At 47.5% G+C, this 25,052-nt stretch overlaps 1 protein-coding gene across 1 annotated transcript; it reads left to right on the top strand.

Annotated features, from left to right (window-relative positions):
* The first annotated feature begins 22,786 nt into the window (after window positions 1–22,786).
* Window positions 22,787–24,087, top strand: LOC120695117 (heat stress transcription factor C-2a-like). The gene is made up of 2 exons (XM_039978430.1): window positions 22,787–23,136; window positions 23,218–24,087. The coding sequence occupies exons 1-2, from the start codon at window positions 22,924–22,926 to the stop codon at window positions 23,824–23,826; spliced, it is 822 nt and encodes a 273-aa protein (XP_039834364.1). The 5' UTR covers window positions 22,787–22,923; the 3' UTR covers window positions 23,827–24,087.
* The last annotated feature ends 965 nt before the right edge of the window (window positions 24,088–25,052 follow it).

Raw genomic sequence — 25,052 nt, 5'->3', positions numbered from 1 at the left:
TTCGATTCAGCATGATTACTGTGTATGATTTTTATCGTAATATATATAGTTTGTGCCATCACAATTGTGTGTGTGGTTTGACATATTTTAGTCCAAGTAAAGGTTGAGATGTTGCCGGTCTTGCTACCGTAGATGTGCCATGTTAGACAACTCCGCTAATCTCTTGCTTTGATCCCGATATGCAAGTTTGTTGTATTAGGAAATCATATAGCGGTACGGTCTTCAGGATCCGCTGCCGGAGCTGGACGATGGCGCCGATCAGCAACGTGGTCAGCAACGTGGTCGGGTTCAGTGTAAACCGCGTGCCGTCTGGGAGGCTTACTCCAACGGTTCCCGTATCAGTCCCCCTCACCCTACGTTCGGGGAACAGTATTCCCCCTCCTCCTCCAACGGCGCACGCCATCCCGTCCCCCCACACGGGGAGAGTGTAGGATCAAGAACACCGACTAGAGGGGGGTGAATAGGCGGTTTAAAATCTAAAAGCAATAACACTAGAGAAATTTAATTAGTAACAAAGGAAAGCCCTATGTCATGCTATTACTATCTCTAGATGGGTTTGCAACCTAGGGTGACAAGTCACAAATCAAGCTCTAGTAAAGTAAATTGCTTAAAGTAAGAACAAGTATTAAAGAGAGCAAGAGAAGTAACCAAGTTTGACACAAGAAATTATCCCGTGGTGTCGATGACTTGCCGGTCACCCCTAATCCATGTTGAGGTGGATTCCAAGAATCAACCGCTCCTCTATCAAGAACCTCTTGATCTTGAGCCGGCTTGAATCAAAGAACCGCTCCACACCTCGATTCCACTAGAGTTGCTCTTCACCACTCCGGTGAGGTGAGCACAAAACCTCTCACAACCGAAATCGGGGCTCCTCAACAATCTCCTTGGAGGAGCTCCACGAAATCCACTTCTCCAAGCCGTCTAGGGAGCGGCAACTCCCAAGAGTAACAAGTTGACGACGCTTGCTTGAAGTATCCCTAATGCCACAAAGCTCAAACTCTTGATGCAATGCACTAGGAAGCTCTCACACTCTAAAAAATGCAATCTCTAAGCAAGTGTGTGTGAGAGAGGGATGCCTTAGCTCTAATGTGTCAAGAATGCTATCCAAATGGCCAAGAGAGTCACCCAATGCCCGGGCATTGGGTATATATAGACATCCCTCTAAAAACTAGCCATTACACTCTTTTCTGCGAAGTCGCGGACCGTCCGCGGTTCAAAAACCAGACTGTCCGCCGTTATAAACCAGTGAGTCAGAGTGCATTTAATGTGTGTCAGAACTAGCCGTTAACCCCTGGCGGACTGTCCGCGCCCTAGTGGCGGACCGTCCGCACTTAAGAGTTCCAACCCACCAGAGACTAACAACGTCTCTGGAACAAATTTGAGATTAGCCTGCGGACCGTCCGCGCCTCAGGAGCGGACTGTCCGCAGTTTAACTTTTCAGCCCAAACCAGAGAGACACCCTTTCTGGTACAAATATGAAATACAGTGGCGGACCGTCCGCCCACCTGGGCCGGACTGTCCGCCAGCCCATCAGAGCCTATGCAAGCTCTCTGGAACGGTCGCGGACTGTCCGCCCATCTGGGCCGGACTGTCCGCCAGCCCACCAGAGCCTCTGCAAGCTCTCTGGTACGGGCGCGGACTGTCCGCCCCTCAGGCGCGGACTGTCCGCCGTTACTCAGTCAGCTCTCGAACTTAGTCTATTTCAAATCTTTTCAAAACGCCGTTAGCCCTCATGTATGCAACTAGACATTTTGAGCAAAATGGCACTAAAGACCCGTCAAGCATGAGTACACAACCCCTCTTGATAGTACGGCTATCTATCCAACAAATCCGGTCACTTTTCATCCACTAAACGCCTTGTGACCGGTAAAATGCAAAAGCCCTAGTTTATACCTTTGCCTTGAGTCCGAGCTTTGCTTATCACCTCCAAAACTCCATACGTTCTCAACCAAATCTCTTTCACTTGTGGATCAACCTATACTCATTATCTCAAATGAATTCATTAATCCACAAACCGTTGTCATTAATTACCAAAACTCGAATTAGGGGCCTAGATGCTTTCAATCTCCCCCTTTTTGGTAATTGATGACAACACTAAATTTTGGAGTGATAAAAGTTTTCAAGTCAACTTTATACACTAGGCATAAGGTGGACTTGGAATTGAACTTTGGAAGAACTTACTCATTTTCTTGAAAATTTCAGACTATGGTATGAATAAATTCACCAAGTTCGATGAGTAGAGAGAACTCTCCCTTGATATGTGCATATTAATTTTCATGAATACCAAGTACACATATATATATATTTGAAACTTTTGACGGAGTTTTCCCTACAAGTGGAAATCGAGGCATACAAGATACAAGATATATATGATATGAACTTTAACAAGGTTAGCACAACCTCACCACCACAAGAAGAACATAAAGAGATAAGATTAGCACAAACCAACATAGTTCATCACACAATACAAACCAAATGTTCAAATCCAAACACAAGTCTTAAATAGAGTTCATGCAAGACACAAATAAACAAGAGTGGCAAGCGGAAGCCGAAAACGAATGATCTCCATTAGAAGTCCATGAGCTCCCCCTAGATCAAGCACTCCAAAGCTCCTTCTCCCCCTTTGGCATCAATTCCCAATAAGGTCAAACGGCTGGTGGAGGAGGTGGCGGTGGGTAGAACGGCTGGTGCGGGTAGAACTCTGGAGGCGGCACTGGAGCCGGAAACACTGAGTAGAAATGATCAGTAAACCCTGTGAAGGCTGTGCTGAAGGCATCAAAGCGCTGCTCTAGCTGGTCCTGTCTCTGCTCAAGCTGCTCAAACTGCTCAGAGGAGGGCAAATCCTCAAAACGTGAGTCAAGAGCTGCTATATCTGAATGTAAACTATCATGAAACCCCTGCATCTGAGCCATCATTGGCTGGAACATCTGCTGCTGCATGTTCTGAAAGTTGAGGTTCATCTGATTCTGCATCTGATTAGCTAACCCCGTAATCTGAGAGGACATGCTCTCCTACATGGATGCAAAGTATGGGTCAAAGTAGCCAGCTAGAGGGGCCCACTGCTGCTGTGCTGGAGGATGCGGTGGTGGCATGGCATGCTGAGCTCCAGCTGCTCCCATATGAGCATCATCATCACTATCATCTTGCCCTTGTGCTTCGGCATCCATATCATCTCCAGGAAAGGGAGTCAAAGGCCTCAAGAGAAAAGCATTGTCATTCTTGAATGGCCTGAAAGGAGTGTGCTTACTTTCACATAACCCTCTGAAGCTAGTCTTCACCTTGATGATGGACATAATGTATGGAGCAAAATACAAGTTCATCTCCATGTTAAGCCTCAAGTCTGCAAGCTGATCCATGATAAGAGCAATGACATTGATTCTATTTCCATTCATGATATGAGATATCACATTCCAATAGTGCCCTCTAACCTTGTCCTTGTTGCCACTCTTAGGCATGAATGTGACTCTGACAATTTTATTGATCACTGCAGGATGATGCCTCAAAACCCTGCGTACCCCCAAAAGTTCTAGCAATTCCAAGATGTGCAGGCTCATAGAACATGAGGTAGTCATTCTCATCTAGTGGGTTTTCTAACACAACATTCATACTTTGCTCACTATTGATGAGATTATAATCCAATTGATTTGCATCAACAAATTGTGCAAATGTAGCACCATAGGTTCTTTTACCAGTTGTCCACCTAAATGTTTCCTCAACCATGTTTATCTCTAGAGTGGCATAGAACTGGCGTATCACTGTTTCATTCCAATCACACCTATGCTGCAGAAAATTAGCTATCCCCATTTGCTGAAATCTATCCATTAGATCAGACATGACTTGATGTTGTCTCATATAGCCTAGGTCAATGGTCTGATGTTTGAATACATTTTTCTTAACTAGATGACCAAAGTAAACATCTTTTTGTACCTCGGTTTTGAAGAAGAGAATGTTGGTGTCACGAGGCAAGCTGAACTGATCCACTGCTCTTGCATTTGCATAGCTTTCTGCAGTCCACTGTCGGCTAGGTAGATCTAGCCCCATCAAATCTGTAACATCATTGTCAACCCCCTCAGTATCTTCCTCTGAAGACTCATCACCAATATCTCCCACTGAAGATGCAGCAGCCATCTCACTAACATTTGGAGCATAGTCCACATCATCCGAGTCATCACTGTCCCTTTGTCTCTTGGAAGTCATTGCCTTCTTAATTTTTGAAGCAGTGGCCTTGATGATCTTCCGGGGTGGCCTGAGATCAAGATTTAACCATAAGAACAATTACTAAAGTTATAGAATCAATCCTTAATGATATAACTCAATTCAGCACTGATCTGAAAAAACTCATACTAGCGGACCGTCCGCACTTCTGAACGCGGACCATCCGCGGTTCATGAACTACCACAGCGGACCGTCCGCGTCCAGCAGGCGGACTGTCCGCGACCCATCTGTTCTGCGCAGGAACACAAAATCGCCCTCATCTTTGATTCATCCACAGTTTGAGTTTTGATTCAAATCAACCAACCAAATTTTAACTCTAGCAACTCCTCATCACTAGGAATAAGATCCCCCAAGTATTTGCACGAATCCATGGTCAAAAAATAGATCGGAGCATCTAACCCTAACTCTTTCCAATAAAGAAATCCAAGAACAAGAGTTAGGATTCATTGAAATACCGAGAGGACATGATGCACAATCTTGAGAAGAGTCCGGGGATGCTCTCGGACCGTCCGGGAACCACTCCAAAAAGGCTTGACCTTGTTGTCTCCCCCACGTGCTTGAAAGAGAAAGAGAGAGAACTTTTTGGAGGATGTGTGGTTTGGTGGGGGAGGGTGAGAGGGACACCTCTTATAAATCAAGTCTGGACGACCCCACCTTTCTGTCCATTCGCGGACTGTCCGCGATATCCCGGCGGACCGTCCGCCTTTAAATCTTTACACTGCAGCCCGACTGATACTGCCTCTGTTGAATTCTGCACAGCCTCTGGCGGACCGTCCGCAGTGTATTTCTGCGGTTGAGAACTTCTCTGCAGAGCCTCTGGTGAACAAGTCCCATGAACTGCGGACTGTCCGCCCCTTACCCGCGGACCGTTCGCGCTACCAAAAATCTGACAAGTCTGAATTCTGCCAATTTTCTCAATTCCAACTCCAATTTGGGATCATTGCTCATATAAAAATCCAAAAATCTCAAATATTGCATGAAAACCTTCAAACGACTTATATGAGCAAGTTTCAACAAGAATTCAAAAATAAATCGAGTAGAATCATGAAAACTCATAAATGGCTCAAAAATACCTCAAAAAATCATAAAAATGAAACAAGAAGTGCATGAAAGAACCATATGCCACATGTGCTAGTTTTCAAGCCACATTTGAGAAGTCAATGATATTTAGCTCATTTCTTAACTTGCAAAACCGAGATTCATCCAAAGGCTTGGTAAAGATATCGGCTAATTGATCATCCGTGCCAATACCATCAATCTTGATATCACCCTTGTTCACATGATCTCTAAGAAAATGATGGCGGATATCAATATGCTTGGTTCTTGAATGTTGAACCGGATTAGAGGCAATCTTCACAGCACTTTCATTATCACATAACAAGAGAATTTCATCAAATTTCACACCATAATCTAGAAGAGTTTGCTTCATCCATAACAATTGAGCACAACAACTTCCGGCCGAGATATATTCAGCTTCGGCGGTTGAAAGAGCCACGGAATTTTGCTTCTTTGATGACCATGATACAAGAGATCTTCCAAGAAATTGACAACCACCGGAAGTGCTCTTCCTATCAACCTTGCACCCCGCATAATCCAAATCCGAGAATCCAACCAAATCAAAATGAGCACCCTTGGGATACCATAAACCAATATTAGGAGAATATTTCAAGTATCTCAAGATCCTTTTAACGGCGGTCAAATGACATTCTCTAGGTGCGGCTTGAAATCGTGCACACATGCAAACACTAAACATGATGTCGGGCCTAGATGCGGTCAAATAAAGCAAACTACCAATCATAGAACGATAAAGCTTTTGGTCAACCGGGTTACCTCCCTCATCTAGGTCGAGATGCCCATTGGTGGCCATAGGAGTCTTGATTGGTTTTGCATCTTCCATACCAAATTTCTTCAAGATATCCTTTACATATTTTGATTGACACACAAAGGTGCCTTCCTTGAGTTGCTTGATTTGAAGTCCAAGAAAAAAACTCAATTCACCAATCATGGACATCTCAAATTCCCTAGACATCATTTCACCAAATTCCTCACAAAAACTTGGGTTAGTTGAACCAAAGATAATATCATCAACATAAATTTGACAAACAACCAAATCTTTACCAATATCTTTAGTGAACAAAGTAGTATCAACCTTACCAATTTTGAAGCCCTTAGAGATAAGAAAATCCCTCAATCTTTCATACCAAGCTCGTGGAGCTTGCTTAAGACCATAAAGAGTTTTAGAGAGCTTGTATACATGATTTGGCTTCTTGGGATCTTCAAAACCGGGAGGTTGCTCAACAAAAACAAGTTCACTAATCTTGTCATTCAAGAAAGCACTTTTCACATCCATTTGAAAAAGTTTAATGTTGTGAGAGCAAGCATAAGCTAATAAAATTCTAATAGCTTCTAATCTAGCAACGGGAGCAAAAGTTTCACCGAAATCCAAACCTTTGACTTGAGTGAAGCCTTGAGCTACTAATCTTGCCTTGTTTCTCACAACCATTCCATCTTCATTTTGCTTGTTTCTAAAAACCCATTTAGTGCCAATAACATTATAATTCTTGGGCCTCTCAACTAAATCCCAAACTTGATTCCGGGTGAAATTATTTAATTCTTCATGCATAGCATTCACCCAATCCGGATCTCTCAATGCTTCATCTACACGGTTAGGTTCAAGAAAAGATACAAAAGAATAATGTTCACAAAATGAAGCAATGCGAGATCGAGTTTGGACACCCTTACTAATATCACCCATGATTTGATCCACCGGATGATCCTTTGCAAGAACATGATGAATTCTTTGAGGAACAATGGGTTCTTGAGTTGATGAAGAAGGTGCACTAGATGAACCAACTTGATCTTGTACTTGAGAATCATCATTACTTGAATCTTGTACAATTTGTTGTGCTTGATCATTTGAGATAGAAGTTGAAGGATTAACTCTAAGAGAGATAGAAGGGCCATCTTCATCTTCGTCTTCTTCTCTTGGTCTAACATCACCAATTGACATATTTTTCATTGCATTTCTCAAACCATCACTTCTCACATCATCAAGATTTTCTTGTTCATTATGAGAACCATTGGTTTCATCAAACTCAACATCATATGCTTCTTCAACAATGCCATAAGTTTTGTTGTAGACCCGGTAAGCCTTGCTATTAGATGAATATCCAAGAAGAAAACCCTCATCACATTTGCTTTGAAACTTTGATAACCGAGTTCCCTTCTTGAGAATATAGCACTTGCAACCAAACACTCTAAAATATGATATATTTGGCTTCCTTCCAATGAGCAACTCATATGGGGTCTTGTTATGAAATCTATGGCAATACAATCTATTTGAGACATGACAAGCCGTGTTGATTGCTTCGGCCCAAAAGCTATCCGAAACATTGTACTCGGAGAGCATTGATCTTGCCATATCAATCAAGGTTCTATTTTTCCTTTCAACAAGATCATTTTGTTCCGGATTATACTTGGTTGAGAATTCATGCTTAATTCCTTTCACATCACACCATTCCTCAACTCTTGTGTTTCTAAACTCACTTCCATTGTCACTCCTTACTTTTTTCACCTTGAGCTCAAATTCATTTTCGGCCCTTGTAAAGAATTTCTTGAATGTGTCATATGTATCGGCCTTGTCATGAAGAAAGAAAACCCATGTATATCTTGAGTAATCATCCACTACCACAAGACAATAGCAATTTCCACTAATACTTCTATATGTTGTAGGACCAAATAAATCCATATGCAATAATTCCAATGGTCTCTCGGTTGACATGACACTCTTAGTGGGATGAGTATTTGCAACTTGCTTTCCGGCTTGACATGCACTACAAAGCTTATCTTTATCAAACTTCACATTCTTCAAGCCAACTACTAAATCATGCTTCAAAAGTCGGTTGAGTTGTTTCATGCCAACATGACCAAGCCTTCTATGCCATAACCAACCCAAGGATGATTGAGTGAATAAGCAAGTGGACAAATTTGCCTCTTTAGTTGCAAAATCCACAAGATATACATCCTCATGTCTAAATCCCGTAAAGATGTGATCTTTTCCATCCAACCTAGTCACTACAACATCATCTTTAGTGAAACTACACTTATATCCAAAATCACAAAGTTGAGTGACCGCTAAGAGATTAAACTTGAGAGAATCAACTAACAATACATTTGAGAGAGAATGATTGCTTGAGATAGGAATTGTACCAACTCCTTTGACTTTGCCCCGGCTATTGTCACCAAAGATGATGTCACTATAGCCACCAACATTCTCATCTAGAGAGGAAAACATCATTTGATCTCCGGTCATGTGTTGAGTGCATCCACTATCAAGCACCCAATGTCTTCCTCCGGACTTGTAATTCACCTACAAAGAGGAAGTAACTCTCTTAGGTACCCAAACTTTCTTGGGTCCTTGAACGTTAGTGACCACATTAGTGACCAAGACTTTTGGCACCCAAATGGCATTCTTTTTAGCACCATTTATAGGTATACCAACAAATTTTGCACTAACATTGCCATTTGAATTTTTCATAAGCATGTAACTTGAATCAAAGGATATGACTTTCTTGTTGATGCAATTCTTCTCAACATGACCAACCTTTTTGCATTTCTCACAATATGGCTTGCCACTACTCTTCACAAAAGTAGTTTTAGTTTGCACAAAAGCCTTATTCCCTTTCTTAGGAATATATCCAAACCCTTGCTTGTTCAAGGTGAACTTTTGGCTTGCCCAACAATGATTAAACTTTGCTCTACTATCATAGCATTTTCTCAAATCATTAGTCAAGCAAGTAACCTCTTTCTTTAATAAATCATTTTCCATAATGAGAGATTCATTGCAAGAAGGGTTATCAATTTTAGTGCACAAAGAACTAGTAGAGCTAGAGCCACAAGATTTATCATCAATTAAATCACAACTAACACCAATGCTCAAAGTTGCTTTTCTTTCATGACTAAGCAAGGTATTGTGAGTTTCCTCAAGCTTCTCATGAGTTTCTTTGAGATTCTCATGAGAAGTCTTTAGCTCCTCATAGGAATTTTGAAGAGAAGTAAACTTCAACTTCAAGTCCTTCAACTTAGCCTTTTCCTTTGTCATAAATTCATCGGCATCATTAAGCATTTCAACAAGATCATCATATGAAAATTCATCAAGTTCACCATCTTGTTGTACCTTTGCACCACCCTTTGCCATAAGACAATGTGGTGTAGAGAAGAGTGATGGAGCCTCCTTGATGGCGATCCCGGCAACTCCCTTGGATGGCTTGTCATCATCATCATCATCATCATCGGAGCTTGCATCGGAATCCCATTCAACAAAATAAGCTTGGTCATTCTTCTTCTTCTTGATGAACTTCTTCTTCTTCTTTTCATCATTTTTCTTGTACTTTTTCTTGTTTGGACAATTGACAATGATATGACCTACTTCACCACAATTGAAGCAAGTCTTGTCCACAAAAGGATTTTTTCTTGATGATTGGCCTCTCTTGCCAAAGCTCTTCTTGCTCATCATTCTATTGAATCTCTTGACAAAGAGAGCCATCTCCTCATCCGATTCTTCTTCTTGGCATCCACTTTCTTCTTCATTTTTGCTATCTTGAGCTTTGAATGCCACACTTTTCTTTTTCATATCAATTTCTCCACCATAAGCTTCATCTTGAGATTTCTTGAACATGTCATGGGTGAGAATTTCTCCCAATATTTGTGTGGGAGTTGCGGTCTTCACATTTGACCTTACAAGTAAGGTCACAATTGTGTCATATCTTTCCGGAAGACATCTAAGAAACTTGTGGTTGAAATCCCCATCCGGTACCTCAAATCCAAGTCCCTTGAGATCATTTACAATGTCATTTAGCCGGTTGAACATCTCGGCTATGCTCTCATCCTTCTTCATGGTAAATTCACTAAAATTTCCTTTAAGCAAGTATAGTTTGGCCTCTTTCACCGTTGATGTACCCTCATGAATTTCCATGAGCTTCTTCCATATGTCATTTGCATTTATGAGGCTCTTGACTCTATTAAATTCATTTACATCAAGAGCACTAAAGAGCACATTAACCCCTTGATCATTTAGTGTCTCATTTTCCTCATCTAGGGGTGTCAAACTCTTTGGGTCCAAAATGACATATCCATCATTTACTATTCTCCATAGCTTTCTACTCATGGCTTTGAGATGAGCCGACATCCTAGTCTTCCAATAATCATAATTGTTCCCATCAAAGAACGGTGGCTTCCCAACATGAATCCCATGATCACTAGTCATTGTTCTACTCCAAGATGGTTAAATCCTTAATTAATGGAGTACTTAGCTCTGGTACCACTTGTAGGATCAAGAACACCGACTAGAGGGGGGGGGTGAATAGGCGGTTTAAAATCTAAAAGCAATAACACTAGAGAAATTTAATTAGTAACAAAGGAAAGCCCTATGTCATGCTATTACTATCTAGATGGGTTTGCAACCTAGGGTGACAAGTCACAAATCAAGCTCTAGTAAAGTAAATTGCTCAAAGTAAGAACAAGTATTAAAGAGAGCAAGAGAAGTAACCAAGCTTGACACAAGAAATTATCCCGTGGTGTCGATGACTTGCCGGTCACCCCTAATCCACGTTGAGGTGGATTCCAAGAATCAACCGATCCTCTATCAAGAACCTCTTGATCTTGAGCCGGCTTGAATCAAAGAACCGCTCCACACCTCGATTCCACTAGAGTTGCTCTTCACCACTCCGGTGAGGTGAGCACAAAACCTCTCACAACCGAAATCGGGGCTCCTCAACAATCTCCTTGGAGGAGCTCCACGAAATCCACTTCTCCAAGCCGTCTAGGGAGCGGCAATTCCCAAGAGTAACAAGTTGACGACGCTTGCTTGAAGTATCCCTAATGCCACAAAGCTCAAACTCTTGATGCAATGCACTAGGAAGCTCTCACACTCTAAAAAATGCAATCTCTAAGCAAGTGTGTGTGAGAGAGGGATGCCTTAGCTCTAATGTGTCAAGAATGCTATCCAAATGGCCAAGAGAGCCACCCAATGCCCGGGCATTGGGTATATATAGACATCCCTCCAAAAACTAGCCGTTACACTCTTTTCTGCGAAGTCGCGGACCGTCCGCGGTTCAAAAACCGGACTGTCCGCCGTTATAAACCAGTGAGTCAGAGTGCATTTAATGTGTGTCAGAACTAGCCGTTAACCCCTGGCGGACCGTCCGCGCCCTAGTGGCGGACCGTCCGCAGTTAAGAGTTCCAACCCACCAGAGACTAACAACGTCTCTGGAACAAATTTGAGATTAGCCTGCGGACCGTCCGCGCCTCAGGAGCGGACTGTCCGCAGTTTAACTTTTCAGCCCAAACCAGAGAGACACCATTTCTAGTACAAATATGAAATACAGTGGCGGACCGTCCGCCCACCTGGGCCGGACTGTCCGCCAGCCCACCAGAGCCTATGCAAGCTCTCTGGAACGGTCGCGGACTGTCCGCCCATCTGGGCCGTACTGTCCGCCAGCCCACCAGAGCCTCTGCAAGCTCTCTGGAACGGGCGCGGACTGTTCGCCCCTCAGGCGCGGACTGTCCGCCGTTACTCAGTCAGCTCTCGAACTTAGTCTATTTCGAATCTTTTCAAAACGCCGTTAGCCCTCATGTATGCAACTAGACATTTTGAGCAAAATGGCACTAAAGACCCGTCAAGCATGAGTACACAACCCCTCTTGATAGTACGGCTATCTATCCAACAAATCCGGTCACTTTTCATCCACTAAACGCCTTGTGACCGGTAAAACGCAAAAGCCCTAGTTTATACCTTTGCCTTGAGTCCGAGCTTTGCTTATCACCTCCAAAACTCCATACGTTCTCAACCAAATCTCTTTCACTTGTGGATCAACCTATACTCATTATCTCAAATGAATTCGTTAATCCACAAACTGTTGTCATTAATTACCAAAACTCGAATTAGGGGCCTAGATGCTTTCAGAGAGCTCGCTCCTCCCCCCAAATGTGGTGGGAGTACGACCTCCCCCCACGCGCTGGCGGTCGTTGGAGGGCCGGTTCCCGCGAGCGGAAGGAGCTGCGCGGGGAGGCCGGCGGCGCGGGGAAGCTGCGGGACTCGGCGTCGTGCTGGCGCAGGAGGAAGAGGGCTTTGCGAAGGTGGCGCTGGCGGGCGAGGGGGAGGCGGCGGCCGCCTCCGCGTGGATGAGGGCAGGCCCCCACCGTGCCGCTTTTCATCTCGTGTTCATCTTATCATCCCGGGTGTTTTTCTTTTTCTCCATTTTCGGATGATTTTTTGATGAATTTTTGCTCGTCATGATTTCGGCTTGGATTCGTGAAATTGTTTGAGGGGTTTCCTTGCTAGGATTCTTGTGAGAAAATTTGATTCAATCCTCCCTCAAGTCTCTCGCGAATCGGCTCGGATTTTGAGTTTTCACAAAATCATGTTCTGGAGAGGGACGTTCGGTATTTCTCTAGATTCGCAGCGAATAGTCAGCCTTTTTGCAATCGTCTTCTTGTATCTATTAGGTCTTTTGGTTGTGCATCTATGACCAAAATTTCGCTTGGATTGGTTGAGATTTGAGTGATTAATTTGAGTTCGAAGTTTCGGTTTTAGCTCTTGCTTTTCCCTTCTTTTCTTCTGTTCATGCGGCTGCAGGGATCGACAACCCTCGGCGGGCGGCGCTCGGGGCAGCAGCGGCCAGCAGCAGCGTCCCTGGCTCCCTGCTGATCTTACAGTTGGGCAGTTCGTCTACGTTGTTAGGAAGAGAATCAAGCTCAGTGCTGAGAAGGCTATCTTCATCTTTGTGAAGAACACTCTTCCACCAATATGTACTACAGTAATGCAAAACAAATTAGAATTTCATTGATTCAAACGGTACAAAATTGTTACTGTTGAAATCCGCAATTTTTGTATGAAAAAACAAAATACATGAGTATTCCTCATCGTTAGAAACGGTTTATGTACCTAAAACCGAGTTGCAAAATATAATTTATACGGTATAATGACTTTCTAATTTTTTTAGTTTGTCCGAACTATACAAATGTCCACCGATGTACATTTGCATTGTTCATCATAAAAATACGGCTCGCGTACGGTTGAAATACGTTCTGTTGGAATGTGAAGTGAATATGATTTAAAAATAGATGGTAGTTGGTATAGAGGGAATGAGTAGGGGGAATGGTTGGAGAAGAGGATTTATAAGGGGAGGAATTTTTTGGGGGGAGATAGTAAAATATATTAGAAAGTATGTTTAGGGGGAGTTGGATAGGGGGAATGGTTGGAGATAGCCTAACGCCTTTCACGTGGAGGACGAACAGTACATTGCGCCGACGATCCTGCTGGTGGGTCTTCTTGGCTCTTGGGTGTGGAAAGCACAACGACGACCGTGATTTAGCAAAGCATGCAATCTGTTGGCTTCCTCTGGCTACAGAAGCAGACCTGAATGTCTAAAACACTAAAATACAGGACTGATTTGCACAGAATATAATGAAACGAAGGTCCATGACCCTTGTTAGGATGCCGAATTGGACTCTTGATGAACAAGCGAGTACCAATAATCAATGACAACAGAACGCGCGAAAAAACATTTAGCCTAGTGGTTACAAGAATAATTTCGATAGCACCTCAAGTCCTGTGTCAAGAATCAACAATCAACAATTAACAGAACGCGCGAAAGAGCAATTAGCTTTAGTCTAGTGGTTACAAAAGTGTAGGACCTCAACTTCTTGGTTCAACTCCTCGTAGAAGCATACGTGAGTAGCACCAGCCCTATTATTCCTTCTTCACTGTTACGTGCTGCATTGCAAGATAATTCACGGAAAGGAAGAAAGGAATAACGAAGCGTACGTGTGGTCTTGCTTTCCTATACGGCGAAAGCGGTTGGATGCCACTTTCAAGTGTTGATAAGCACGGTCACATCCTGCGACTAATCATCATGGGGTGGTCCTGCCCGTGTGTAAAGCCTAACCTAACCCAATTAATAACCTTAGCTTTCTGGTAACTCCCTACTAGCTAACCATGTGCTTACAATATCCATCCAGCCGTTATTGTAAAGAGATCAAAGTACGGCGCTCAGTCAGAAAAGGTCGCACTAGAAAACGTAACCGTATCTATTTATCAAATGCTGCTGTTACATTTCACCGATCCATCTGGTCAGCAAAGAGACGAGAAGAAGAGTATTTAGTAGCCAGCCCACTACCTGCTGCCACTTGCGCATTAAGAGCAACGATAATGTTTACCATAAGGCAGTCCATAGCACTAAAATATTCACTACAGACCAGCTGAAATATTCACTACGAGTGCACGGAAGATGGCGCGGCGGGAGGACGATCGCGTGTGTGTATTGGGGGGTGGGTGGGCTTGTGTGGCGAGGGACTCGGAGGTTCGGCTCCAGCGGTCTACGGAGCCTGCAGAAAATGAGAAAAGGTGAAGAAATCTTTCAAATCAAAAGAATTCGCAGGTGGAGGGTTATATTTCAAAAAGCTTGCAAATTGAGGGTTACCAGACGTGAGGTGTGCGAATTCAATATCAAAATTTCTCGTATGCTCGACCAAAGTGAAAAAAAAATCCAGGGGGCCGGGCATGACGCCGCCGTGTCGGCCGTTAGCACGTTTCTTTCGTTTAACGAGGCAAGTTGGTCTCGTTCAACAAGCCTCTTGGACACTTCGGGCCCGCACCCGGCTGCACAAAAGAATTACATGGCCGCAGCGCACCATTACGGATGCGCATCATGAGTTCACCAGAATTGCTTGTTCCCGTCAGCTGTTTCTTTAAATTAAAAATTCTAATGGTGCAGATTAGATTTTGAAAAATTCTCACTCCGGTTCTATTTGGATCCAAAAGTTGATCCAAATAGATGGACTAAAATGTAGACTAAAGTTTAGTCAATTACTCACCTAATTTGAACTAAACCAACATACACATATGAACTGCAAAAAGATCAAACTACCCCTTACAACGCGTACGGAGGTACAACAACAGTAATACATGTGTAAAAAGGATATTTTTGTATGTGTCCCGTTTAAATTTTAAACCATGGATTCAAACAAGCATGGATTAAAATTTAGTCATCTAATATTTGGTCACCTAAATTTTAGTTTGGACTAAAGTTTAGTCCGATGATCCAAATGGGGCCTTGGAAACCATTTTAGTTACAGTTATTGAACTAGGGAGGGCCGTTGGGTGCTTGCCAATTCTGGCGCCCCTAGGGAATTCCATCTGCACGTTCCGTCACCAAGATGGGGCCGGTATTTACGAGTCGCAATCGCAGTAGCTGCAAGAAGCAAACGGCCAGACGAAACAATGCAAGTGGGCCACCAGCGCATGTGCACAGTTAACCGTCGGGATCAGCACGGAGTGTACCATGCATGGAAAGGAAAGGGAAGGTAGGCCGGCGCGGGGCCCAACTTCGTCTCACAGTTCAGAAACAGCCAATAAACTTGCCTTGTCTCGACTAGAACACATTCCTGTCCGCTGGAAAACAGAGAGATGAACGCAGAGTCTCGATCGAGTTAGGAAAATATCTCCAACTCACGATGCAGGTTGCGGTGTCTTTTTCTTTATTTTTTTATCCTTTTTAGTGGTGGCTAAAACTGTTGAAGCTACATTCTAACGAAGGGTGCCTAAAAAATCTAATGAATGGCCGGCGTAACCATCTGATGGAGAAAAAGAGTCTGTTCTGGTACATTAACTACTTTGCAAAAAAATTCCCATTCTTCTCCAGTAAGAAAAATATTTAAATTAATCATATATCGAACCTCCATGAATTCAGTCACAATCTGCTATTCACATTCAATCATCCACCACCCACCGAACCAAAGCTAGCAGGTCAGCCCACGTTTCAAAACGGCCCAGCCCAGTGCTATGTCGAAACTACCTAAACCTAATCCTTGGGCCAAACCCAACCTCCGACCCCCTCCCGCACCGCGTCAGCCTACCACCACTACCAGGCCCAACTACGGACACGTCTTCTTTCTCTCTTTACTCACCCTTGGTGGAGGAAATTAGACGGAAATATTAGAGACTACGTGTGTGACTGTAGTGAAACTATCACGTAAGACGGAATATTTTTATATTATTGAAACAATTATTTTATTTTAAAAAATTATTACGTGTTCAAAAAATATTTTGAAGATTTCGTCTTAAAGAACACATCGGTGACAGTCAGATTTTGATATAGATACGGTTTTCAAAATATTAGTGTATGACATGTTGACTACTTCGGTTTTAAAGAACACATCGGTCGCCAGTAGAAGACCAGCTCGTGCTGTCAGCCCGTTGATGCAACCATCGCCAATTCGCCATGCCGGGCAGCCGGGGGCACTCCCAATTCTACACACGAAATCCAATTCTACACACGACGGTTGGCTGACCGTTGGCTCGCGTCCCAGCGCTCGATTCCAACCGTTCCAGCTGCCTCACCGCTCTACGTGAGAGTCTACCACTTGCTTTTTTAGACTGACTTTGACAGCACGAAGCATTCGTATTTTTGCCTCGCACTCGCCACTGTGCCTCGCGTTCGCTGCCTCCAACAGAAGAGCCAACGCGTGAGGCAAAATGCCGATGGAGGCATCGCCTCTCTTCTCAAACGCATCCGTGCCGGCGCCTCGGGACCTCCGTGGCCGCCCCGTCCACCGTTCCCGACACCATGGCCGCTTCGTCCACGGCCTCTGCTCCGCCATGGCCTGAGGCGGATCCGGCCGGGAGGGAGCTCCAGGGCCGCGGCCTCTGCTCCACCATGGCCCCGTGCGGCCTCCACGCAGGGGCACGCGAGCCAGGCGAGGAGCGGTCGTCGGCAGCGGGTCGAGGTCCGCCGCCTCCGAGCTCGAGACCGCCGCAGGGGAGGGAGAGGGAGGAGGGACGACGCCGGCCGCGAGGAGGTCCCGCCGGCCGCTGCGAGGAGGGCGGGAGGGGGCGCACCGAGCTGGGGAGCATAGGCCAGCGATGGCGGCGGTCGATCTGCGCCCTGCTCGCCCAGGCTCGCCGTCCTCCGCCGCGGTGGCTGCCCCTTTCCTCCCTCGGATCTCCGCAATGCAGCTGCGGCGGCGCGCCCCGTTGGCCCAGCTCCCCGCCCTCCTCCCTCGTCGCGGTGAAGGCCATGGCGGGCCTCCTCCAGCTTCCTCCGCCGGCGGGCTGCGGGGCCGCGCCGCGCCCTCCCTCACCGGCAAGGTGGAGACCCGGCGAAGGCCCGCGCGGCGGCTGAGGCTCGGCAGAGGCCATGCCCGAGCTTGCGCACGCCGAGCTCGAGCGCGGCGGCGGAGGCCTGGCGGAGGCCATGGCCGGCGACGGCAGCGCGGGCGGGCCCCTCCTCCGGCGGCGTGTAGTGAGCAGGGCGGAGGCGCGTGGCATTGCGAGCAAGGCGGAGGCGTGACGGCGGCGCGGGCGGCAGTGGGGTCGCCGGGGGGGGGAGGCGGAGGCACGAGCCACGGCAGGCCGCGGGACGAGGACGGCGAGCGGCGGTGCCGCGAGCGGGAGGTGGGGAAAGGGGAAAAACATCATCCATTTGAGACAGCAAAATTTGCCTTTCCTCCGCTCGATTGTACACGCGATGCAAAACTTGTTTTGCCTCTCAAAATTGCAACGCCTTGTTGGAGTCAGTCTTACTTTTCTCATTCCCCTACCTACTTGACGTGTGTGATCTTTTTTCTTCTCTATTTCTGTTCCTCTTTATCCTTCACATCCGCCGAGCCGCTGCCTCGTTGAGCTGCTGCGAACCAAACAGCACCAGCAAGGGGAGCGACGGGACGGAGGCTGATTACTCATTTTTGTTTTTCTTTTCCTCTTCTTTTTTTCCCTAAAGATTATACTAAAAAGTTGTATGATAAATTTGCGCTTAAAAAAATGTACGATAAATATTTCTAAAAATGTGTTGACACAGATTTCAGTCAACACACAAGAGCAGACGGACCGAAGGGCAGTGAGACCGCACAGACCGATTAGACCAGTTGGACAGACCGGTCAAACTGGTTTCTAGGGTTTCGCCGGAATCGGTCGTCTCGAGGGATAACTATCACACTTACGTGGTGAAAGACGGCGAGGTTTATAAGCAAACCAGCAAAGGATAACCAATGCGCTTACGTGACGAAGAATGATTAGTTTACGAGCAAACAAGCAAAGACCGTCGAAGCTCTCACCCGGAAGGGACCCCGTCGGGGCGTGAACGTCGCCGGACGTGCCCTAGGTTGACCAGCAAGACTTAGGACGCCATCTCTGGTCGTAGAGATTAGTAGACAAGTAGCATGTTGATGTTGGAAGAGATTTAGGGTTAGGAGAGGTAGAAAGTTGATTTGTTCAATTGGATGTGTCTTAGTCGGCCGTAACCATTTATATTTATATGGTGGAGTGGTCTGTACCCATTAGGAGTCGAAACCCTTACAATCCCGTGTCAAAATACAAATCCTAACATGGATTGGCCTTTTCGGACTGGTCTGACCGGTCTGACAGCCCTGAACCGGTCTGACCGGTCAGACCGGGGTGCAGATCTTCCGAGAGGCATAACTTCCTCATCCGGAGTCTAAATTGGACGTTCTATATATGCATTTCGATTGTCTCGACGAGATCTACGCAATGGGAAAGTCCAATTGACAAAGTTGCCTTGATCGGTCTGACCGGTTTACACGACCGGTCTTACCGGTTCGCCCGAATTGTCCAACAAACCTTACTTTGTGCCAATTTTGGGTGTCAACAATTTCTAATAGAGGTAACTTTATGAAAGTTGTGCTAAAAAATTATCGTGCACAGATTATCTGAAAAAAATGTATGTATTAAAATTGTATGTATCATTAAATTTGTGCTAAAAATTATTTTTACAAAGCTTTTAAGAAAAACTTATACTTAGAAGTTGTGTGTATCATAAAAGTTATGATTAAAATTTATATTTTAGAAAGTGTGTGTTAAAAGTTATGCATAAAAATTATATTTATAAGTTATAACTTCTCATAAAAAAAAGCTACAAAGAAAGAAAACTTTCCAAGAAAGGAAACATACCTGCTGTCGGAAAATCGGTCGCTAGCAGCGCTCTTGGCGAGCGCGCGCGAATTAGCAAGCACTATAGAAAAGCGATGAGAATGAGAAAAGAAAACGGATCATGCGATCCGTGAATAGACCATATTTCAACAACAACTAAATAAGGCCTAAGTAGCTGTTTAATTCGGTGCTAGAAGCGGTGGTGGCGGTCGAAGTGACGTGTTTTGACTCCATGGATCGAAAGAAATAAAGCGTAGTCTCAGCGAAAGTGTGGCTGTGTTTAGTTCCAGAATTTCTCTCTCCAAACTTCACTATTCACCTATCACATCAAATCTCTTACCACATGCATGGAGCATTAAATATAGATAAATAAAAAAACTAATTGTATAGTTTTGATGTAAACAACGAGACGAATCTTTTAAGCCTAGTTAGATCATGATATGATAACAATTACCACAAACAAACGAAAAGTGCTACAGTATGTTACAGTGTCCGATACGACTTTTTTACCACCATTTTACGGATCTAAACACAACCAATTATTGTTGTTGTTGTTTTTGTTGTTCTGCTGCTCCAATTGTTGGTGGTGGTGCACTGGTGCTACTATGCTATTCGGATGGATCTCGGGCGATTTGGCCGTAATAATGGGGTTTGGTACGTGTGTAGTAGGAGAAGCAATTATAATACTATGCATGCGTATTTGACGAGATGGTGCTCGTATGCAGCTTGGGCCCTGTTTAGTTTGCTTCCCTAGCATAAGTAGCATAAATTTTGACCAATAATTAAAGATACTAAATAATAGTATTTTACAAAACTAACTTCACAATCTCGCGCTGCTTCGCGAGACGAATTTAATGAGGTCTTTGACCGTATGATTTGAGGATGGTTACTGTAGCACCAATGTAGCCAATCATTAATTAATTACCGTCATTAGATTTGTCGCGAAAAGTTACAATCATCTGTGAAAAGGTTTTTCAAATAAACTTCGTTTAGTACTCCATGCATACAAGATTCTTTTTTTGGAATGTGTGTACTAAGAATAATAGGAGAAACCAAACAGAGCCTTGTAAACATTGCATTTTAAGAAGAAGTTAATTTGATTATGTGACGCCGGAGTCCCACCGGTTGGCAAGGGTTCGAAGGCCTCACCACCCCACACACGCACTCTGTTTGGCCGGTTATAGTTGGTGGCTAATATTAATTTGCTGTAAATAAAAGATATTATTAGTTAGCTAGTGACTGGTGGCTGATACTAATTTGGTATGAAAAAAACAAAGCTACTGGTTGGTTGGCAGCAGAGCGCAGAGTGACATGACGAACGGGACGAACGCTGCCCGCCGCCCGCCGCAACGGACATGATCCGCAGGCATGCAGTCGCTCCCGGTCCCCTGACCCCTGGGAGAGGGCCACAGCCCACAGCGAGCCACCAGCAGGCGCGGCACGTGTATGAGAGTACGGCCGGCTCGGGCAAGGCAGGGGCAGGATCGCCGATGTGATTCGAGTACTGCTTGGCCTTGTTTGGTTAGGTGCGAAAAAAATTTCATGAAAACTTTTCGTTTTTTTACTACTAATTAGAAGTATTAAATGAAGTCTAATTATAAAATAATCTTCATAATTATAGTATTGTAGCATATTTTGTAGCTAATAAGATCTGTGACCGCATGATTAAAAGATAATTAAGTGTGGTTACTGTAGCATCACTGTAAATACTTATGGTGAAACTTGACTCATTAGATTCGTCTCGAAAAATTACACCTATCCGTGAAAAATTTCATAAATAAACTTCGTTTAATACTTTAAACATGCATTCGTTTTTTTTTTTAATTTCACGTTACAAACCAAACATGGCCCTATACGTGCTCCGGCACGCGGTGGGAGGGACAAGAAGCCAAAGCGAGACACGGCGGCGGGCCGCGACGACGCGGAATGCCCGGGCCACCCGTGCCGCGCCACGGTAGGCTCCGTCTGACCGTCACCGAGCTGCCGGGCCGGGGCGTGGGCAGCTGGGCACCGCGATGACCTGCACCTGCCCACCTGCGCCGAGCAGGGTAGCAGCAGCCAGGTCGTGAGGACTGACGACGAGGCTTGCATTGGTACTCCTAGTGCCTCATACTGTATATACTAGTAGTACTCTCCCCGTGGGAGTAGAGTAGTTTGAGCTACCAGTATGTACTAATTTCGTTTCACTTTTTTTTGAAAAAACTGTAATTTCGTTTCTTTCTAGTAATGGAATTCGAACGAGTTTCATCACTCTGTTCGGCTGGCTGTGGCCGGTGATTTGTACTGATTTATTATTAGAAAAAATACTGCTGGCCGGCTGGTGACTGGTGCTGATTTGGTGTGAGAGAAAAACACTACAGTGGTTGCAGCCGAACCGTAACAGTGAAAACGAGCCAAGTGGCACAGATGCAATAATTCCATCTCTTACTGTCATGTGTCCAGCAGTCCAGGGCACTCGCAGCGGCTGCGACAAAGTAGCCAGGTGACATGGAGGGGAGAGGAGGAAAGAAACACTATTCTATTCTCTCCCTCGTACCGGTTCCATCTGCCATTCACTCATTTTCTTGGAGAACGAGAAATCGACCAGCGATTTATTGGTCGCTAGCGAGGATTCTCTCTTCTATTTATCCCTCCACGTCAGACCGAGCTAGCGACGTCGTCGATTCCAACCGATTGATCTTCCCGTTTCTTCTTTTCACTTTTTCTTAATATAGAGGATTGATGTTAAAAAAAACTTACTCCAACAGATTGATTTTCCATCTCTTTTTTCTCTTTATTTTTTTCAATCCCCAATAATTTCTCTCCAATTCCCAATAGAAAGGAAAGACATCACATCTCCTTTTTTATATAGAAAGAGGAAAAATCAATCTGCTAGAGCACTTTTTTCATATATATTGAAATTGAAAAAGGAAATTTCCCTACATGGGGAGAAAGGAGATAGAAAAAAATCAATCCAACTGTTGGAGTTGCTCCAACTTGGCTTGATTAAATAAATTGATCCCACTGTACGTCGTGACAGACTGACAGCATAAACCGACAAAGGCTGGTGCTACAGCCGCCACGCGTGCACGGGGGTGATCCGGACAGAGCACGCCGTGCCAGGGCACGTCGCCGCCGTCGGCGGGAAAGCGACGGAGGGCCAGGCCCCCCCCCCCCCCCCCCCCCGCGGCACCACAAATGCTCGCTAATAAAAAAGATGGCGCCAATCGGCGAGCTCAAGGTGTTCTTCCCTGGAGCTACGCTAACCACCAGACTGTACTACCCTGATGCACCGATCCCTTTCTTCTTCTGGACGCTAACTGAGAAGTTATAATTTTAAATTTGGTTAAATTATATAAAATATTAGTAATGTTATTATTACAAAATAAATATAGTTAGATTAGATTAGTTTATATTTTTGTACCAAATTTATTTAGAGACTTGTGGCTGCGGGGCGCGCCACGGAAGTCTCGGGGCCCGGGACACGCGTCCGGCCTGACTTGGCAGCTGTCCCTCTCGCCCCGCTGCTCCCCCTAGTATATCTGCGCCTCGTCGCCCTCCTCCGCCTTGCCATCTCGGGCTCCGGCACGCGGCACTCGCCTCCCCTCGCTTTCCCTTTCCGCGCCCACCGCCGTTGCCGCATATAGCAACCCAGCATCCGGATAGCCACACCGTCGGCGGCGGCGGCGCGGCGCCGAGTATATATATATACATCCATCCAGACATCCAGTCCAACGGCTCCTCCTCGTCCTCCTTCCCTGTGCGGACCATCGTCGATCAGCGCCATGGCGAGCGCGGAGGCGGCGGCCGGGGTGGCGCCGTTCGTGGCCAAGACGTACCGCATGGTGGACGACCCGTCCACGGACGCCGTCGTCGCGTGGGGACGCGACAGCAACAGCTTCGTCGTCGCCGACCCCTTCGCCTTCTCGCAGACGCTCCTCCTCGCGCACTTCAAGCACTCCAACTTCTCCAGCTTCGTGCGCCAGCTCAACACCTACGTACGTGCGCGTCCAATCCAGCTTCGTGTTCTTCATTCGATCGATCGGCCAATTAACCCGACGACCTGTCGCCGCACGCAGGGCTTCCGGAAGGTGGATCCGGACCGGTGGGAGTTCGCGCACGTCGCGTTCCTGCGCGGGCAGACGCACCTGCTGCCCCAGATCGTGCGCCGGGGCGGCGGCGGCGGCGGGAAGCGCAAGGACGACGGCTCTTCCTGCGGCGCCAACGCCGGCGCCGCGGCGGACGAGGACGCGGTGGCCATGGAGGTGGTCCGGCTCAGGCGGGAGCAGCGGGCCATCGAGGACCAGGTGGCCGCCATGTGGCGCCGCGTGCAGGAGACGGAGCGCCGGTCCAAGCAGATGCTCGCGTTCCTCCTCAAGGTCGCCGGGGACCCGCAGGTGCTGCGCCGCCTCGTCTCCTCCACGGCGGCCGGGAGCGGCGGCGGCGGCGGCGGCGCCGTCAGGTTCGCCGCCGCGGCACCCGAGGGGGAGCGCGGCGCCGCCGGGGAGGTGGCGGCGAAGAGGGCGCGCCTGCTCCTCGACGACGCGCCCGTCTACGGCGCCGGCGCCGGCCCCTCCGCCGCGGACCTGGGCGCGGGGTTCTACGGCGCCGGCGGCGAGGACCTCGGGTTCGGCGCCAAGGCCGCTGGCGGATACCTGCAGCCGCCGCCGTACGTGTTGTTAAGATAAGTGGCTAGGTTCAGTTGAGGGTAAGGCTGTCCGCACTGGGTGCGCTAAATGGAACGCAACACCAACATGCAGTATGCTTTTGCCGCAAAAAAGCCCGCACGGGGACGGTATCTCGCGCGCTACCATCCAGTATGGGCCTCGACGCGGTACTTCCGGCGCTGGAAAAGAGCGACGGTATCAGCTGACGGGGCGCGGGGCCCATGCGGGTGCGCCGTCTCAACCGCCGTGGAGCTGCTGGCGCCGCCGCTCGGAGCTGTTGGCGCCGCGGCCCGCCGCCATGCTCGGCCTCCGTGGCCCGCCGCCGCCATGGACGGAGACAGAGAGGAAGGGGAGCTCGAGGCCGCCGTGCCCGGAGAGAGAGAGGAAGGAGAGCTTGAGGCCGCCGTGGACGGAGAGCGGAAGGGGAGCTCGAGATGCCTCTCCTCCGCTGGATCTGGCCGCGCCGAGCTCGAGTGCCGGAGCTCGAGCCGGAGCGGAGGATGGCGAATAGACAGCAGGTCCGGGGAGGGAGGGGTTGGGGAGGGAGGCGTCGGGAGCAGAGGACCGTCGGGGGGCTCGAGGGCGTGGCGAGGACGCACGGCAGGCACGGCACAGGTCTCCGGTCATGGCCGCGGGCCGCGCCTGCCGAAGCCCCGCTGCGCCGATGCTGGCCGGCCAAGAAGAAGAAGCTGGTGCTCGGGGCCGGAGTTGGAGCTGGGAGGCGGAGGAGGAGCTGGAGCTCGGGTCGAACGCGCTGCCGCCGGTTCGAACGCGCCGGCCCCACCAAGCTCGAGCCGATGGATACGCCTCCGCCATGGCCCCGCGCGGGCCGCCACCGTAGGACCCGCGCGGATCCGGCCGCCGCCGGCATGGCCCCGCGCGGGCTTCCGCCTCCCCGACCGTGGCCGAGGGCGGGCGAATCTGGCGCGGCGGGGTGGAGATCCGCCGCCGGGGAGCAGGGGAGGCTCGCCCCGCCGCACGCCTGCGCCGGCCTCCGCCGCTCTGGCCCGCCATGGCCGCGCCGCCGCTTCGCACGCCCGCACGCCATGGCGGCCTCCACGCAGGCGCATGTCGGGGTGCCGCCGCAGCCTCTTGCCCGCGGGCCACGGCGGCGCTCGCCCGCCCAAGGCCGCCGCAGCGCGGAGCTCCCTGGCCCACGGGGGGCGGCGGCGCTCGCCCGCCCGCGGCGGAGCAGGGCCGCGAGTAGGGGAGCCGCTGGCGGCCTCCACCGCCCCGCCGCGCGTGCT

Source organism: Panicum virgatum, chromosome 1K, assembly GCF_016808335.1.
Source record: "Panicum virgatum strain AP13 chromosome 1K, P.virgatum_v5, whole genome shotgun sequence".
Classification (NCBI taxonomy): domain Eukaryota; kingdom Viridiplantae; phylum Streptophyta; class Magnoliopsida; order Poales; family Poaceae; genus Panicum; species Panicum virgatum.
This window is presented reverse-complemented; position numbering and strand designations above follow the sequence as displayed.